This window comes from Pteronotus mesoamericanus, unplaced genomic scaffold (assembly GCF_021234165.1).
Source record: "Pteronotus mesoamericanus isolate MK-2021 breed Mesoamerican mustached bat unplaced genomic scaffold, CSHL_Meso_final contig_347, whole genome shotgun sequence".
Taxonomy (NCBI): domain Eukaryota; kingdom Metazoa; phylum Chordata; class Mammalia; order Chiroptera; family Mormoopidae; genus Pteronotus; species Pteronotus mesoamericanus.
The window spans coordinates 4,807,180-4,821,505 of NW_026555137.1; the positions used below are offsets into that span (position 1 = coordinate 4,807,180).

Genomic DNA, 14,326 nt, shown 5'->3' on the forward strand with positions numbered 1-14,326 from the left:
CTGACCTAAGCTGATAAGAAATCCATGTAACGATACTGGATAACACGTGAAATCACCAAGAAAGCTGGAGAAGCATGCTCTCCTGTTACATAGTCAGGACAAAGTATTTTAAAAACTTGCTTAGGATTTTTTTAATGAGCTCATCACTGCTAACTGCAATGAGCGCTAGATTGCACTAAATGCTACCATTATCTCTGTAATCACCACCTCCTAAGAAATGGCTCGAGGCATCTTTTCTGTTATTGAGCCAACAGCTTAAGATTCCAGCTCTGAGCGGGTGCGGCTGACAGCGTGGATGGTGCTCCTGTGCCGTGGGCGCGGGGGAGGGAGGGCCCCAGCCTTGCGGACTCTAGGCTTAGAAATGAATCGCCTGTTGGGTGGTTTCTCAAACAAGGCAGTCCAATGAAGGACAGATTAATCAGTTTACTATATTAAAGCCTTTTAATATAAAGGTGTGGTGTGTGGTTCAGAGAAGAAAACAGGAAGAACACAGTTTCTTTCTAGGCAGCTACTAAGGAATCAGGACGAGTTTCTGATTTATGCCCTGGGTACCCATCACTTTGTCGCCTTATAAAATCAGCCAGCTCACAAGCGATTGAACAGGATTGCCATTTACTGTAGGCAACATTATAGTATTTTGTCAATATGAGTATAAACTCCACACTCATGGCTCATAGAAAGGTTTAAGTAGACTTGCATTGCTACGCGGCCACTCAAAATCGTATCAGTGATTTAGTGGAGAAGTTGACAAAATTCTCTGCTGATACAAATCATTTAAATGATCCCTGAGAAATGTTTGGAGAAAAAATACTGTGTAAAAGTAAAAGTCAACCAATTCTAGCCAGGACTATGGAGCGAGTCAACATTTGTGTATCGGTCGCGCTTGCTCAAGAATCAGGTTTGCAGTTCAGCCTTTGCTTCGTTTCTGCCCTTCAGAGCGAATTCTCTCCCGCCACGTGCCTTTCTGTCGGCCCTCCCCACTCATATTCCCACGTGTTTATCAATTTTGTTTCTCACCGAGTCAAGACCAGCATTGCTGTAGTGCCAAGATTTGCAGTTAATTTTCTTTTTAGGCAAATCTTTGCTGCTGAAAACCGGAAGAAGATAGAAGAATCCATGCTATCTTCTGGGAAATTGTAGCTCTCAAGGAATAAGAAACAGCTTCTTAGAGGGTATTCTGGTTGGGCAGTAGCTTTGAAGGTCAGCGGTGGACATGAAACCAGAAAAGTGAGCATTCAAGCTGCATGTCACTACCAGAACCAGTAAGGGGAGACAGGGATTGAGTGTTTATGGGCACTTTTTCTGAAGTTATGTGCCCTCCAAAACCGTTTTCATGTCTCACCTCAAGCCAACCTTTTTGTAAGGAGAGGAAGGGAGGGGTAAGGGGTTTGGGAAAAAGGTTAATTGGATGAGAGTTGCAGTTTGGGTGATTGTCCTAGAACTTTATCTGTGGATCAGCAACTCAGATCCCATCTTGGCCCGCATGCCCCCTGGGGCCCAGAGGCTGAATTGCTCGTTGACCTCCTGGCATTGACCTAGGTCTTGCATTCCAGTTCCTGGAATAGCCCTTTTCCCTGCCTTAATCAGTTAAGCCTATCAACTAAGGCTAAATCATTAACTCCTGAGCTCCCCTATCAGAGTAGTTTGATGTTTAATTGTCGCTTCAGAGGTAGTAACTAGGATAAGTATATACTTACTGTCGACTAAATAAACAAGCCAACAAATTAATAAAAATCTTACAATCTTTAGAAAAAATCCAGTTGTAGAAACAATGTGTTCGCATGTATTATGTATATAGGTAAGGCCGTAGTACTTCAGTATAAGGAAGTAATATTTTATTAGCTTATTGCTTGCAGAAATTTTATGTTACTAGAGTGTTGTTATTAACATTACTTCAGAAAATCCTTTGTTTACAAACATAAGGGGAAAAATAACTTTGATAGTGTTAGACTGGTAGTATTACATTATCAGAAATTATTATCCTTTCTGCCTAAAAACAAACATTTGCATAGATTCTTCAAACGTATCTGACATACTTTTTTTTTTTTTTTGCCTATTATCTCCTTTCATTTTAAGATGCCCTGTGTCCATGGGCAAATATTTTTCTAGATACTATACACTATTTTGTTATTATAGTAAGACTGTTGCTATGCTTTAGTAATAATTAAAATTATCAGCCATATTGCATTGTCATTTCTACTGGAAAGATGCTTTGATTGTGTCAATATGCTCATTGACTGGGGAAAAGAAATCGTAAAATGTGTACCAGTCATCAAGATGGTAACAACCAACACTCTATGCAGTACTGTGTTGGCAGGGTTTTCTGGATATTGTATTTTGTGTTTTCTCATCTCATCATGTTTACAAAATGCCCATCTGTGACTCTTGCTTCTGATGAGAAGATGAAGACATTTGCTCTTGAGATGAAGCTCAAAATAATTGCCCAACTGTAGGCTACGTCAGTGTTCTGAGCTCATTTAAGGTGGGCAATGCTAAACCATGATTTTTGGTTGGTTAGGTGCATTAAATGAATCTTCAACTTACAATATTTTCAGCTTAAGATGGATTCATTGGCATGTAACCCCATTGTAAGCTGAGGAGCATTAGTAATATTATCTTATTTAAATGTCTATTTGCTTAAATTTACTTAATATTTTATAACATGTTTACTGTGTATTAACAGTTCAAGAGCACTCTTTGGCTACGTTTTTAAGAGAGACTCACAATATTTACTTAAATTTTAATAAAATAACTTATACAAGTGAATAAAAGCCATAAAAGCACCAGTTTCCACCTCAGTTCTCCTATCCATAGTCCTGTGTTCTAGAGGAAGCAGCTTCTCTTTTGAATTATTTTGGACTTTTAACTTAAGAAATTATTCCTAAATAATAAAAAAAAAAATTACGTGATTACTTTTCTATACTTTCGAGGAAGTAAATTACATGTTCTCAAAGCTTTACAACTAAAACATCTTTGAAAAATACATTCTAGAGCAGTTCTGAAGGGAGGTGCTGAATCTTTGGAAATGCGTCATCAGTCACATCCGTTAATGTGCTCCGTGCTCGTCAGTGGCGGCAGAGACACAAATCAGGATATAGGAATTTCTGGCTGCTTCCTTTTCGCCCTGAAAATGTTCAGTTCCTCACTCGTATCCATTTAATTCAGTAGTAAAGCATGGGAATAAAGGGCATAAATAATATATAATTACATGGGATCACTATGTAAATACATTAGTGTTAATATTTTTCGCTGACAGAGTTATGAAACTAAAGATAATTTGCATTCTCCATACAAAACTACTCCAATGAAATTTACATGAAGGGTTATTGGGGGAATTGAATTAATATTTAAATCAGTTAAAAGTGTTCCTTCCCAAAATAAGAATTCACATTAATAGAAACAGATTGTTAATTTAAAAATTAGGTAATTAGATATCAAGTGTTAACTAGAGTTTCTATCAGGAGAAGGGGAGAAAGCAACAAACCTTGTTCTGCTATTTTTAAAAATACTTTATTTTGATGGAGAGGCAGTAGCGGGGCACCTGAAACGTGCTAGGAAGTTTTACCTGGCCTGATTCTTTGCCTCCACATAATTCATTAATACCATGCATTTCCCTTTGCATTATTCTTTGCTGCTTGTGAACTCGTTTGTTAAGAAGACTTAGTGATTATAACTTTCTACCAGCGTAGAGGATGTTTGTTACTATTATTATTGTGGTTGGTGTTACTTTCTCTGTAGTCCTCAAGACTATAGGGCAAAAGTATTCCACTAAAATACTCACTTCAACAGGTATTTCTAGACTGCATGAGGTTATTTTTTCTTTTATAGCTGCATTCTCCCCACAAAGTATGGCTGGTTACAATTTATTTGCTATTTGAAAAAGTATAGTAGATTAAGATAAAAGAAAAAGAGAAAAAGAAAAACAACAGCACTTGATCTCCCACGTGGCTTTGGAAGTTATTGTAGCGTAGGTGTGATCTGGCACCCCCTATTCATTGTATTTTTTCTTTGTAGTTTTGTCAGTCACTAAACTTACAATTCTAATGTCATTCATGTTTCATTTATATCCTACAAATATGAATTTTACCAATTGCCACAGGTGAGAGGGAAGAAATCTCTGCAGGAATCTTTCTGGGAATTCAGTTGACTTCTAAGTAGAATGAATTTCAGGCACTGGAGATGTTATTTTAACACTTAAAAACATTGCCAGTCATTTGTCATTTTTGAAAAGTCAGATGAAAGGTTTATTCGTCTTATTTTCACAGACTGGAACATCTGTGTGTTCTATACACAACAGGTGTCCGACGAATGTTCTGGGTGTCTGTCAGTGGCAACTCTTAATGCCTTCATAATGAAGTAATTATTCAAGTGTTATGTTAAAACAGTGTTTCTTAGAAATTATACAGTGACAGTTCTCAACTGACACAATTATGTACACTTTGGTAAAATTAAATTCCATTTTAAGCTATCCTTTAACGCGAATATAATTTACTGATTTGGAGACTTTCAGAATACCATTATAACAGACAGTGAAGAGAACTAAAATATGCACGCCCATGAAACAGTAAAGGTGCGTCCAAAGTGTTCAAGCAGAGATGACAGTGGAATGAAAGATTAGCGTTCGAAGCAGCGGCATCTGCTGGCGGACGGTCCCGGGGAGGCTCCCAGCGCCCCGCGCCGGCTCCTGTGTTCAACGGAGGGTCTCTCAGAGGAGACACATGGGACCAAACAAAATGTAGGGGACTGTGAAATTGAAATTTTAAAATGCATTTCTTATTTATACTGCACTTACTTAAAAAAAAAGTGATTTGAAGTGTTTCCAATGGATGTATCCTTAAATACCTTTCCTTATAATTTGCTATAGAATGTTATTTTTTTTCTTTTGTTTTATTTTTCCTTCTCCTAGTAAAAGTCTATACCTGCCATGGCCAAAAGGTGCCAGAGCTCTGTATTGGTTTGTTGTAGATGAAAGAATAACCCTAATATCCATGGATATAATTTTCTATTTCGTTGTTAAAAGGCTGCCTTTTCTAACATTGGTGAAATAGTTTGGATGTATCAAAATAGCCTTAACACATGGAATAAATATAAATTAATTGCTCTAAATATGCATCTGAATTAATAGGGTTTGGTTCTCAGATGAGAAATCACATATTTTTTGAAAACTGTAATAGAGTTGGTGCCTACATACAAGGAAAAATTATGAACACATCTTGTCCAAATTCAGTTGAATAATAATATTTACTACTCACAAATAATAGATTGTATGTATTTACTTATTTTTTATTATTAACATGTGAAATGTGTTTTGGAGAAAAGGGAAGATGATTGCTTATAATTAAAGTATTGGATTTTAACAATTTTCTTCCAGATGAATTCAAGTTCTTTATGAAAAGGCTGCCCATGAATTATTTCCTCAACACATCTACCATAATGCACTTGTGGACAATGGATTCTAATTTTCAGCGCCGCTACGAGCAACTGGAGAACAGCATGAAGCAACTCTTCCTAAAGGCACAGAAAATTGTGCACAAGCTCTTCAGCCTTAGCAAGAGGTGCCAGAAGCAACCGCTCATTAGCCTGCCGAGACAGAGGTAAGGCGTTTGTGGCGATGGGGCAGCTGAGGCCGTTGGTTCCCCAGGGAGCTCTGTTCCTTTCCGAATGCGCCTGATAATGTGCATAGCACAGTGTTACTCACATCACAGGAAATAATTTGAAAACAACATAGCTCAAGTCTCAAAGTAATACATTGTTGTTGTCTTCCAGAGAATAGTGCAATGAGTAACACATAAGCTAACACCTCCTGATTTTTCTTCTATTATTAAAATTGAGAAGTCATTCTAACTGGTTGTATGTGGTAGGAAACTAATAATTGTATCACGGGGAATACAAAACCGCAAAGCCTTACGTTTATGTTGTAAGCACAGGAAAAAAGTAGGGCCACGATGTGAAATTTCTTAGTATGCAATTTTCAATGAAAAGAATTTAAAGTTTTTTTGGTTAGTGTTCAGAGTACCATATGCCTTATTTAACATGAAAATCTGAAAACTGCATGGGACGTTACTAGCAGTTGATGTGAATGATGACAGGCTATTAAAATACTGGGTCTGAACTAATTTTGAGAATCACAGTTTTTAGATTTGCTACTTTAAGCTGTATTGACCAGTCAGTACAATAAAAAAGGTATTTATTTATTTGAAGTCAGATAAAAAATACATCAAAATGAAAAGCCCAGGGAAAATATAGAATGCTATCACAAAAAAATATGCATTTGCACTATCTCTGTTATAAGATGCTTGTATTTTGAGTTGATGCTCAAATCATAAGAGGAGAAATCTATAATTATAGATTTTTTTTCACTAAAAAAAATGGAAAGTCGGTACACTTTCAGTTTTTTTAATTCAATTTCAAAATAAATCATTGGCATTATTTTTGATTCACTGGATTTCAGGATATTCAAAATTTATGTAAGTATTCCATTGGTCTAAATCAAAAACATTTTTATTGCCCCCCAAACAAATCCAGCACCAATTAGCGGTCACCCCTCCATACTCCTACACCCAGCCCTAGGTATTTATCTCTAGAAACGTGGCAGAGCCACAGCTGCGCCCGGCCGGGACAGTTCGCATAAATGAAACGCTGCAGTGTGCGTCTCCAGTGACCGGTTTCCTTCTCTGAGCCTAGCACTTTTGGGCCTTTCTCCTTCCCCTGGTCTCCCTGGTTGTAGCGTGTTCAAAATAACATCATGATCATGGACTACGATGAAGAGCAACCAAAAACATGAACATTGGAAGGACAAGGAGTGGGAAGGCTGAGCAGAGTCTATGAGTGGGGAGGGGAACAGGTCTGCGGCGAGGGGGGCTGCAGACGCCACCGACCCAGGAAGGGTCGCCCACCCGGGAGCCGGCCAGCGACGAGCCCAGAGGCCCTGGAGCCTGCGGGAGACGTGGCGCCCAGGTGCGCGCGGGGCTCCTGCAGACAGCCAGCTCTCACACTCGCGGGCCATGGGGCTCGGTAGGTGGCAGGGGTGTGCTCTTTGGTATTTTTTAAAATATTTTAGTTCGCTTTCTGGATGCATACAGCAATGATTTAATCCTCTATGTGGAGTGTGTTCTGTGGGAATCGGGTCACCTGCTGCAGAATGCATAGCATGTTGTTTTGGTTTCTTCTGTTTCTCTACGAGGCAGACAGATGCCTTCCCCCATTCTTTCAAAGGGGCCTGAGCCATTGTCTTGGTCCCTTAGGGCTGCTATAAAAGCTCCAGAGACTGGGGGGCCCGTGACCAACAGGCGCCAGTTCCGGAGGTCTGAAGTCCAAGAGCAGGGTGCCGGCACAGCGGGTTCTGTTGGGGCCTCTTTGGGGCTGCGGTCGCTGGCTCCTCGCTCTGCCCGTACAGGGCGGAGGGACAGGGAGCTCTGAGAGGTCTCCTTTGTAAGACCGAGTCCCGCTCCGTCCTCATGGCTGGGGCACTGCCTCAGGCCCCGCCTCCTCGTGCCATCATCCTCAGGGACCAGGGCTCCGACACTGCAAGTGGTTGAGGGGACACACACATTCGGAGCTGAGCAGACCGGGCTGGCCCCTAAGTGTCACTAAGTCCTTGAGACGGAGGGTGAGGCGACGTGCTACCCACCCCCTCCTTCGTGCAGGAGGCCCATCCCTTGGGCGCGGCAAGGAGACTGGCGTGCAGCCCCAGCGCGGGCCGGGTATTCGGGGTCACCGAGCCGCGACACAGTGCGCCCGTCTCGCCGAGGTTGTGACCGGCCTCCTTCTCTGTCTCAGACTTGTCGGCAAGTAGTCACGGTTCTGTGCTCCGGACAAGAAACACAGATAATCAACATTTTTGTGGGAGAAAGGCTTGAGGATGATGTTTACCACATCTGACCCCCAGGGGTGATGTATAAATCCTTTTCATCGTGTTGGTTTTTTCCTAGTCCCTTTTTGGGCCGGCAGCCTGCGCTCGCTCTTCCCTCTCTTCTCTGTTGAACGTCCAGACATTTTCCATTTTAACCTTCTCTCTTTATTGATCTTGATTCACTTTCATATATCCCCTCTTCAATGAAATCTTTATAATTTTGTTTTAATGCAGAGAGAGTTGGGGCTTTTGCAATCCCATTTTCCAAAAGGGACAACCTCGCACTACTTTCCTGCAAAATAGTGCTTCCCATCTTGAATCAGCTTTCTTTTTTAGCGCATTAAGGAATCAGAAATAATGGATTTTTATTCTCTTTCAATATTTTTTACACTTTCAAATACATGACTTATCTAGTTGTCTTTCCAATATTTTTTTCTTATAGCATCATCTAATTCAAGCTAGGTTTTCTTTATTTATAAGAACAGGACCACTTTCTAATAGATAGAGAATCTAATAAAAATCTGGATCCGTTTTTAGCATGTCTTGGAAGCAGTGGAAATGAAGCATGAAGAGCCGTGGAGGCGAACCTGGTGGCGCTGGCGGGAAGCTTGCCTGAGACAGAGGGTACTCCGCCTGCAGCACAGTCCCTGCGTTTGCTCTTTTGGTTTTTGTTTCAATAGTTAATTTTGTCATAGTTGGTTTTGTCAAAGTCTGTGTATGCTTAGGGCATGTGAGCGATCATGCCGTGCACCACGTTTACACGATGTTGAGAGAGGCAGTTTGGGAGACCATTGGCCAGGGGGTGGGGGCGGTCGGAAGGCAGGTGTCGTTGCCAAGTCTTAATGGTGTCTCCCGTAAACCAGTAAGGACGTGCCAGTGCGTAACACTAAATGCAGCGACCCAACCTACATACAGCTATCAAACATTGGGGGAAGCCACATTTTACTTGGCACATGAACAAAATGGAAATCTGTGAAGATAAATTTCAGTAGATTTTATAAACAATAGGTGTATAGAAATGAAAGGTTTTCCTTTTTTTTTTTTTTTACTGCTCAGTTACACGTGTCCCACCTTTTCCCACATTGGTCACCCTACCCTGTCCCCCTACCCCAAAGTGAGTCCCCCACGTTGTTTGTGTCCATGGGCCCTCCGTTCGCATTCCTTTGCCTGCCCCCTCCCCTTCTTTCCCCTGTTACCTCCTCCTCCTCCTCCATCTCCCCTCTGGTCACTGTCAGTTCTTTATGTCCAAAGTCTCCGGTTCTGTTTTGCTCATTTGTTTGTTTTGTTGATTAGGTTCCACTTAGACGTTTAAATGGAAAGAATTTTAATTTACTATCAGGATATTTTTATAAGTAGTTTTCATGCCTTCAAAAACAGTGATCAAAAATGATTCATTTTGTTGTTTAATAATGAATACAGACTAACTTTGGTTAGCCAAAGTAATTTACAGATGATATAAGAGCATTTATTCCTAGAAGGAAAGTATGGATCAGCCATGGTTAAGCAAATGCAGAGACTGTAGTTCTTATAAGCTCCTCTTGGAGATCTACGATGTATGTATTTATGCAAAATACTCGGTAATGCCCCACATTCAGAAAAAAAAAATAGATTTGTTTATACAAGGACTTTCCAGAACAAGTTTTTTTAATTCCTAAAATGCCTGTTAACTTCGCAAAGTATACGCTTTAATAACACTGTGCCATCAGTTACAACCCACTTTTTACAGCATCTAGAATCATCCTTCATTGTCATATAATCACCTCAGTTACCATAAACTATTTGATTATTGCCTTGAGCTGAAATGATTTCAGAAGATCTTTATTTTCTCAACCTCAGATATTTTCTTGGTGCCAGGTACCAATCCTTGGCAAATAAGTCTCTTAATCACCCTAAAACAACTAAAATTCTTTTAATTAAAAAAAAATTTTTGAGGATTACATTGCCTCATCTTTATAAAAGTATAAGTTGACATGGTCCTACATATTAAATGCTCATTTGTTTACTGAAACACATTTTGTCTCATTTCTTTTTTATAAGCTGAGCCCCGGGGTTTTTCCTCCCAGTGTTTTGCGTGAGATGGAAGGTAGCATTAACTGCATCCATTTCTGTGATGGCTAATTGGTCCATGAAGTTGCATCTTAGAACAGTTATAGAGTGCAGGGGGAATACACTGATTCTTTGTTGATATTATATTAAGCAGCAGTAGTTTGTATGTGGACCATAAAGTAGGAATCAATATAAATCCCAAGACACAAACATTTTTCCTAATCTTATAATGTTATTGACAATAAAATTCTGAGAATGGATGCACTTTCAGTTTTCAAACAGATTTAAATCAGGGCTAAGAATCAGTCTCATTTCCATTGGAACCACTCCTAAACAATTTTACTTATCTTATGGAAGAAATGAATACATGTTTTCTTCCAAAAATAAATACATCATCTGCTATTGGGATGGTGTGCTTTTTTTAGTATCTCAGAACAGAAGCCCATCTTATGAAACTGAATTATCATGTTGTTCATGAACCTTTCCCCTGAATACATCCCCCCAAAATGTTGTAGCCGCAGTAAATGCTATGCTGTAGTGAGACCTGGCTGAGAGTAGACTAGAATCCAATTCTGTTAACATAATAGCATACACAAAAAAAGGAATAACGACTGTTTTCTCATATTATATGAAAGTCTCTTCTATCAGCTTTCATGCAAATGACAGCAGAGGTTTCAGTGTGTGTGGATGCCATTGGTTATGTCAAACTGTCACTAGTAAATATATTGATAAGACAGTATTTGTTCCATACTCTTTTTCATTCTAAATGATGGTGCTAATAAAAAATAATAATAATTTGATGTTAGGCTACAGACTGAAAAATCAGGTAAATCTCACAAACTCTGTCTTTATCCAATCAATGCTGCCCAGTTTAGTGGGGGAAATTCTCCTTTGGGTTGTTTTCTTGATAAATCCAATCTAATGCTTAATTGGATAACACTATAAAGGCAGTAGGCAATCTTTAATCTTCATAGTATGTTTGATAATATTCATGCTGAGAGTGAAAAAAATAACCTCACCCACCTCCTTTAATCTTTACTGTTTCCTTACATATATTCCTCATATTTTAATGTATGTATTGTGTCTGTGTAAACACACAAGGCACACACATGAAAGGTATGTACACATGTGCCAGGTCACTAAAGTGGTACATGGCTGAAATCTACTGTTCTTTTCCTAGAGCCTTAAACAAAGGTAACATTTTCTGAAATCAAATGACTATAAATCAAGAGGGGAAAAGTTATAGATCACCAAGATATGGGCCGGCTCAAATCCCTATGGCACTGAAGGGAGGGAAGAAACCTAACAAAACAACAGGAAAAGTTTGGAGGACTTCGTTTGAGGCTGCCCCTACAAGTTATAAAGTCAGTGAATACATTCAAAAATCAATGCCAATTGAAGTCAAAATCCCCTATCTCACAATCCAGATGCACTTCAGACAGCAACAAATAGAACAGCACAAAAGAACATCGATGTGACAAAAGAACACGGGAGAAAATGAAGGTCGGTCTGTTGTGTTTGTTCTATTAGACCCAGCAGGAAGGCCTCCTGCAGGCTTCTCAGAGGCAACAAAGAAGATCAAGTCTTAGGCCGTACCTTGTATTGAGCTGAAATAAAATTAATTTGTAGAAGCAGGGAAGCTTGCTATAAACAATCTAAAAACAACATGGTGAGGCTATCAGGAAAGTGTACCAACTTTAAGGTAGATTTATACTTATGAAATATTGTCTTCAATATTATCCTAACCACACACATCCTCAACTATGAGTTAGAAATGTAAGGAGGACACAGCATGAATATGGTCCAACTACATGTTGTTTTTTTGTTTCATCACCTTATCTAAATTCCTCTTGAAATGAAATAAGTTATCCCTCTACTGGATGTTATTAAATCATTTTGATTTGCATACAGGAATGTAGAGAGATTTTTGGAACTCTGTAGCACAGGAAACCAACAGGAATGAGGCTCAGCCGACCAACTCGCCCTTCCCTACATCCAGGTGAAATAACCCCCAACAGCCAGCAGGGGAGGCGCTCAGGGGACACGCCAGGGCCCTTGGATGCCGAGCTGCCACGGCGCCATGATAAAGGGCCGCCGTTCCGGGGCTGGCTTGCTAACGAGAACTGTCCATCCCTAGCTAGTTACTGGCTAACGTGTATTAAGCACAAACTGTGTGTCCACCATACCTCTTTTATTCCTTAAATACAATGTTACAAGGCAGTTAGTGTTATTCCTCTAAAATTATAAATGAGGAAACTGAAATTTAAGCTAAAGATTAAATCAGCTAAAATAGTAAATAACATTTTATAGGCAGATGATAGTAGAGCAGCATCATCACATGTTAAAATGCATATAGATGAAGGGTTTTTTTTTAAATTTAAGAAATATCAAATCTGTAAATATAGATATATAATCTATAAATTTAAATATAAAATCTCAACATATCTTAATGGCAATATTTGCATGAGACTCCAACCAATTGGCATTTTGTGTTTTCGTCAGTAAAATGAGTTAGGTATGGTGTGGAAGAGTCGATGCATTTAAATGGGGAAACCTGTGAAGAGTGGGGTTCATTTAAAGAGCCATGGCATTAAAATGCTGACGCGAAGGGGTCCTTTCACGAATATTTCTAAGGGAGCCAGTGTGTCCTTCTGCACCTGTTGTTAAGAGGAGGTACAACTGCTGAAGCTCCAAACTGAATTGGCTTCAAATGCCTTGAAAAATGGCCTCTTTGTTGCTACGTGTCTTTCTGCCATGAATGGAGGTTTTTCTTGTTTGCGGGGGGAGTGGCAGACTATGGCGGCGTTCTCTGGGAGGCACCTGCGAAACTTGGCAGCCCGAAGTGTCTGACGCGAGGGCATGAATGGCTTTACAGTACGGGGCTGGGGGCGGGGCAGGGGACCAGGACTTGACGCTGAACGGCTCCATGGCATGCTAATGTTGTCATCCCTGAATTGCGCAACCAGCTCAGCATTTTAGTGGTGTTTGGAAATACAGTTCACTTCATTTCTCCAGGTCTGAAAGCATATCCTTTGGCCTTAGTTTTAGAATGTTGATTGTTGTAAAAGAGTTGTTGTGAGGTTGAGAAAACTGTCAAAATTATGCCTGGTCCTGCAATTTCTACTTTTAGCAAATAAAACCAATCTCTTGTTTAACATTCACTTACATGTTTACATTAGGGTCGATAGTTAATAATCGGTTTATAAGCATAAATAGAATCCTATGTTTGGCACATTTTTATACGTGGTTAATTAAAATAAGGCATCCCGGATGAGTTACTTTTTCCAAGCAGAGGACCCCATTTTCCAACCAGAAACATCATATGTAGGAATAGATGTTGTATCTTTATAGCCATATAAGAATCTTTATCTTTATACTAATATGAGTGCATTTCAGAGTGCTAATCAACTATGAAAAATCCCATTTAAATTGAATAAAAAAGAATGAACTATTTCGGGATTAACGTAACCGAGGAGGTGAAAGACCTATACTCTGAAAATTGTAAGACATTGGTGATAGAAATTTAAGAAGACACAAATAAATGGAAGGATTTACTGTGCTCGTGGAAGAATTAACATTGGTCAAACGTCTATACTATGTGAAGCAATGTACAGATTCAGTGCAGTCCCTATCAAAATTCCGAAGGCGTTTTTCACAGAATTGGAACAAATACTCCAGGATGTTATGGTGTGGGAACTCGTGAGCGTACTGTGTGCGGTCATTCAGAGTCCTGAGGAGTGGCAGCTTTGCATTTTCAGTGAGTGGCTTCCAACATTACCCGGGACAGCAACATCCAGCCAGCAGAAGGGACGAGAGACGACGGGCAAGCACCGCCTGTTTGTTACGGGCCTAGATCGGCAGTGACCTCTTCCACTCCTAACTCTTATCAAGAACTCGTCACGTGGCCAGATCTGGACTTGAAGCTGACCGGGACACTTAGAACCCGGTGACAACTCCCAACTTGCATACTCTGAGAGTCGTTGAGAAGACGAAGCAAGATAACACGTTAGGCGCTCCTTTGGGACAGCGTCTCAAAGGCAGGGAAGGCGCAGAGAATAGGGGTGGACAGGAAGCACGGCGGCAGCCAAGCTTCTGGCCCTGCTGCAGCGGGACGTCCCGGTTAGCACGTGCTCCCTCCCCTGAGACGCTTACGCTAGTGATGAGGGTAAGCGAATTCAGCCAAAAAGGCTTGAGGCCACTAAATCTAGAGAATCGGCTAATTACGTTCCAAGAGGGAGTCAAAAATGTTTTGATGAAGGACTTAAATTGAGTACAACAGACCAAAAAGAGGTCAAAGAGTTAGGCTACTTCGGGCCCCTGATTGTTCAAAGGGTAGCGTGAAGACACAGGGCCACCAGGTTAGGGATGTTTGAAAAAACAGGCATTTTAAAAAAAGTTTTTAATGGAAAAGATCTGAGTCAACTCTTA

The 14,326-nt window shown here is 40.2% G+C and overlaps 1 protein-coding gene across 2 annotated transcripts in view; it reads left to right on the forward strand.

Moving 5' to 3' along the window:
• The window catches only part of BRINP3 (BMP/retinoic acid inducible neural specific 3), a 186,356-nt gene that overhangs the window by 152,340 nt on the left and 19,690 nt on the right, over positions 1-14,326 (forward strand). For both annotated transcript variants that reach the window (XM_054576450.1, XM_054576451.1), the window contains one exon: positions 5,372-5,594. In XM_054576450.1, the coding sequence (XP_054432425.1) occupies positions 5,372-5,594 (223 nt within the window). The remainder of the gene's footprint in view (positions 1-5,371; positions 5,595-14,326) is intronic.